This window comes from Diospyros lotus, chromosome 13 (assembly GCF_014633365.1).
Source record: "Diospyros lotus cultivar Yz01 chromosome 13, ASM1463336v1, whole genome shotgun sequence".
In the NCBI taxonomy this organism is placed as follows: Eukaryota; Viridiplantae; Streptophyta; class Magnoliopsida; order Ericales; family Ebenaceae; genus Diospyros; species Diospyros lotus.
Genome location: NC_068350.1, coordinates 12,731,348 through 12,736,412, shown reverse-complemented (window position 1 = coordinate 12,736,412; position 5,065 = coordinate 12,731,348). Strand labels below are relative to the sequence as shown.

Sequence of the window (5,065 nt, the reverse complement as noted above, 5' to 3'; positions counted from 1 at the left end):
AATGCTAAAATTCAGGACGAAGCATTTGTTTAGGGTTAAAAGATTTGAGGAAATTAAGCAAATGCCAAGAAGGGTATATGCGCTTGGCTTGCGTTGCACTCTCCTGTGAATTAATGTTGGTGCTGACTTGACTTGTAAATCTATTAAATTACCAAAGAGAGCCGTACATTTCAATGAGTTGGATGGTAGTGATATTTGATTACGAAATTACATAAAATATGATGAAATAGGAATAATGACAGAATGAGTTTCCTTAATTTCTTGGAAAAACATACTTGGAAGCCATCCAATCCTACAAGAGGTAATACAATCTCCACAATAACATATGGCCCAGTGGTGTGGTGGGTGGTATGGTAGTATTGTTGAGTTAGAGATTTTAATTTTAAATTTTACGACTCTTAGATCCTTTTTTTGTTAAAGATGTCAAAATAACTTGGAATACTAAAAATGATGATGTTAAGGGATTTGCCATCTGAAAGTTAAGTTCTTGAATTAGGAAAGTCCAATTTTGAAATGTAATATAGTGGTGACGTTTGAATAAGCATGAAACATGAGTTTATATGGGCAAGAAAAAAATGGATAAATTTTATATAAACTTATTCTACTTTGGGAACACTCTCAATGATTTTAAATTGGGTTTATTTTTTTGTAAGCAGTTTCTTTTATTATTATTATTATTGTTAAATTGTAATAAAAAAAATAAAGGAGAACAACTACATGATTTTGACATCTACATGAACATATGTGTTTAGGTTTACTAACGCGTGACAATATTAACTTACCACTTAGTGGAAGGTGCCGTTTGAAAATCCAAATTTAAGTAAAATCCAAACCATACTAAGTTTATGTAAGGTACCCAAAATTATGCATGATTGTCGAATGAGTTGGCCTTAAAGAAAAAGGGCAAAGAGTTCACACGAACTATAATTTTACCATGCAAATTGATGTTGCGACAAATGGGACATAAGCGCCGCCGTTTTGTCATGTACAAATTGATTTCTTCTGTTCTGCCATGAACAAACGCACGTTTGCTTAGCAAGAAGAATTAGCAGAGACCGAGTTCGATCTCTGCAAAGAAGAAAACGAAGAGGAAGAAGAAGAAGAAGAAGAATTCAAGAACTCGATGCAATCCTCTATGGCTTCAACTCGATGAGAGTCGATTATCTCTGCATAAGACCGGGATCTCGCCAAAGTCAAGCTGGACGAAGAAAACTTGCGAGAGGACCTTCCAATGGACACAAACCGGAAAGCCTTCACAAACTTGGCTTCAATACTCCTCAGCAATCCCATTCCCGCCGGCGAGATGCCTGAGTTTCTGGGCTGCCGGAAACCCAGTATTCCAATCACCATCTTCGTCTGCCGGCCAAGTTTGGTGCCATTATTAGTGTTCTCATTATTATTCACGTCTGGACTGAAACACACTCTCTTGCTCGCTTTTCTTGACATCATCATGATCCTTCAGAGAGAGAGAGAGAGAGAGAGAGAGAGAGAGAGTTAAGGGGGGAAATGAAGAGGAGGGAGAGAAGAGAAGGGTGAGAAGACAAGAGAAGAGAGGGCTTTTATTACAGTGGAGTGGGGTAGTAATGTTGGTGAGTGCTTCTTCTGCTGCTGCTGCATGCTTTAATTAGGCTTTGTAGGACACTTGGAATTGTGAGATAATAGAGGCATCAACATCATGAAGCTGCTAAACTCATTAAATGGCTTGAGCACGGTAATTATCTTGTTTGTCAGATTATTTACCATACTTTAGATTCTAACAATTTCATATAATTTTAGACCCCAACTCCAGATTAATTGAATTGAGTTGCTTAATTTGTTTTGCTTTTATGATTGAATTGATTTTTGATTTAAAATTATAATATGGATCATAAATTAGCTCAAATTCAAATTTATACATATTTGAAATCAACTCGACTCATCTCATCATGATAAGAAGTCTTGTTATTACTAGGTAGCTAATTAGAGGTGATGAACACATGACATCCATTCATATGCAACAGTAGAAATAAGCGATCCGTCACAAAATAAAATGTGTGGGATTGTGTACCACTCTTTTTAAGACAGGATTAAGCAAAATAATGAGTGCTAGTTCAGGGAAATTAAGAGACAAAGTGGGGGCAGAAGCAATGGAAAGGGAGGGACAGAAAGGGGGGGTGGAGGAGGGTGAAAATGGGACAGAAAGAAACAAGCGTTGCTTTTGATGTGCTATTCTTCTTCTTCTTCTTCTTCTTCTTCTTCTTCATTATTGACCTCACACTTACACTTACCGTCGTCCTCTTTACCAAATTTGGGCGACGTGGCAGAGATTAATTTGGTCAGAAATCCACATAATAATCCCCTAGCTGTCTTTCCCTTGATGCCATCTTTAAAGAATCCGAATTTCTAGATATTCCCCATTTCAATGCATTTTCCAGTTTGAATCTTTGCAGGGTGGGGGGAACAAATTAAACCTGTCTTTGGCTTTTCCCCACCTTTTGATTTCTTTGACCGGACTGAGCGATAGTACCGTGTCGCTTACTGTTGAGAAAGTGAAGAGATGCTTCCTGGGAAATGTGCCAAAATCAATCAAACAAATTAGTTAATTAACTGTTGTAGGATTTAGTTGGAAGTTAAATGATAAAACCCCCCCAATAAAAGAGAAGTGCTGGTGGACTGGTGGGAGAGTGGAGTGGTCCAAATGCAATATTGCAATCAGAATTCAGAATTCAGAATTCAGAGGATTGGTGGGTGGATGGATGGATGAGTCGCGAGAGAGAAACAGAATGATGGATGATTCTTAAACCCCTGACATTTGCCAATTACGCTACTGTGTCTACTGTCTCAAGCAGCTTTTTTTAACACTGTCCCAAACACATGGGTCCCACTGCCGGAAATGCTTTAGTTCAGCTTCTCTCTCTCTTTCCCTATCTCTCTCATTGTTTCTCTTCTTTATTATTATTATTATTATTATTATTATTATTATTTGAGTTGTTATAATTTGATGTTTCTTGGTGTAAGTAACAAGACACATTCAATTCTCCAGTTTCACTCATATTTAATGTAAACAAGTTGATTTGGTTTAAATTTTCATTAATTTAATTGACATTGAGTTAGGTTTAGATTAAGATCATCAAACTTAATTATGTAACCAATCCGACTACTCGACTGACTTTATATAAATAATATTAAATTTATGCTATTTATTAATAATAAAATTGGTTTAATTTAGTTTTGCAATTAGGCTTGTTTTTTAGTTTAAAATTTTAAATGCCACCTTAATACATTTGGGTTCAGGGAGATCCAAAATTCAAATTAATTTTAAGGGTGATCACTCGTAATTCTTAGATCATATCATACATATATTTTTTAAATAACAGTTTGGGGGTTGTTTGGGAGATCGGAAAATGTGGTAGCAACGCAGGTGGGGGCATCCCATGAAAAAGAAAAGAAAAGAAAAGAAAAGAAGAGAAAGGGTTAGATCTAATGCATCTTCCATTTTCATACCATTCATTTTGAGAATTTTTTAAAATTAATATTAATTTTGAAATATTTAAGAAAGTAGCACTACCTTCAAACAATTTTCCATGCTGGTAGAGATTAAGTGAGCAAAACTCACTGCTCCCAGAAACTGAGTTCTACTTGGCTGTTATACATACACTACTTAAATTGCTTCAGCATTATTATACATACATAGCATAATAACTCGCCACTTTAGATACCAAGTTAAGTATTGCCACGCAAAGTAGCAAGATCATTAAAGTCCAAACGACATCGTTTGCCCAAGTTAAGTCTTCCATTTTGGCATCTCTCCATCTTCTCTTTCGCTCGGCAATGGACTTCAAAAATGATCTCACCAACACCTAAAGTTCCCCCCGCCCTTGCCATCCTGCTAGAGTTTCCCCCCCCACCCCTTCTTGCCAGTGACTAGACTAGAGTTCCCCTCCTTGACAAACTGTGGTTTTAGTCTCTCTCATTCCCTACCTCATGCACTCTCACTCTGAAGGGGCAACAACCGTGGGTTTAGGGTCAGCATCCACTTACTAGCAAGTCTATCTATATCGATGTCATCCTCGTTGCTGAAGCTAGGTGTTAAAATCGGGAGCACTGAAAATCATTCTATCATGCCATATACAGCCACACACACGGTTTCAATCCACAACATAAATTAACAAGAACATAATTGAAAAGACGAAGAAAGAATACGCAAACTATACAGAAAACACAACAATCCTATCCTGTTTCAGATTGTCAATAGCAATAGGGGTGTGCACAGTCCGATTTGATTGATTTTTGACATTTTTAGTACGCCAAACTGCTTGTGCGATTTTTCTGTTAAACCAAACCACGTGGTCTGGTTTAGTGCACGAAAATGTGGTGTAGTTTTCACAGTTTTCCCAAAATATTTAAAATATTAATTCACATATTTTTGTGGTGCAGTTTTCACTGTTTCATAAATTGTTTCATCAATCATTTAGCCCATAAACCAAAATAAATAAAAGATTGTATATAACCAATCTTTTACTTATTTGTATATAAATAGATTGTACATAAACAGAATATATATAAACAATCTGTTTTGGTTCATGTATATAAACATCATGAATCATAAACAGTTTTGAACCGAACCGAGAAATCATCAAACCATGCAGTTTGCGGTTTGAGAATTTCTCAAACCGTGCTGAATCGTCCCCCTCAAAAAATTACGTGGTGCGGTGGGGTTCAGTCGGTTTCCATAGTTTGTCAATTTTTTTGAACACCCCTAAATAGCAATCTTATATCCAACCTCTTGTCCCAAGAGTAATCCACTAAAAAATCAGAATATCAGTACAAGATCCTCTCTTTCACGAGTACATTAATCATCACAAGATTACAAACCACTATCACAACTAGGCTTTCCTCTTACTTTACTACACTCGTTTAGAATGAATGGATAATGATAATCAACGACTACCCCCCATGCTTCTTATTTATAGACAATTGGGGCGGACATTACAAGGTCTAAAAAGAGTACACAATTTCTAAAATACCCCTTATAACTCAATTATAGTTAGAGGGAATAAAACTAACTAATTATTGTCATTTGACC

The 5,065-nt window shown here is 36.3% G+C and overlaps 1 protein-coding gene across 1 annotated transcript; it reads right to left on the bottom strand.

Moving 5' to 3' along the window:
* Positions 1-1,032: 1,032 nt before the first annotated feature.
* Positions 1,033-1,350, bottom strand: LOC127788046 (josephin-like protein). Its single transcript, XM_052316168.1, has one exon. The coding sequence runs from the start codon at positions 1,348-1,350 to the stop codon at positions 1,033-1,035; it is 318 nt and encodes a 105-aa protein (XP_052172128.1).
* Between the last annotated feature and the right edge of the window lie 3,715 nt (positions 1,351-5,065).

Excerpts from the sequence above, each read along its gene's own strand:
- LOC127788046 (XM_052316168.1), bottom strand. The coding sequence starts at position 1,350 with ATGGTGATTGGAATACTGGGTTTCCGGCAGCCCAGAAACTCAGGCATC.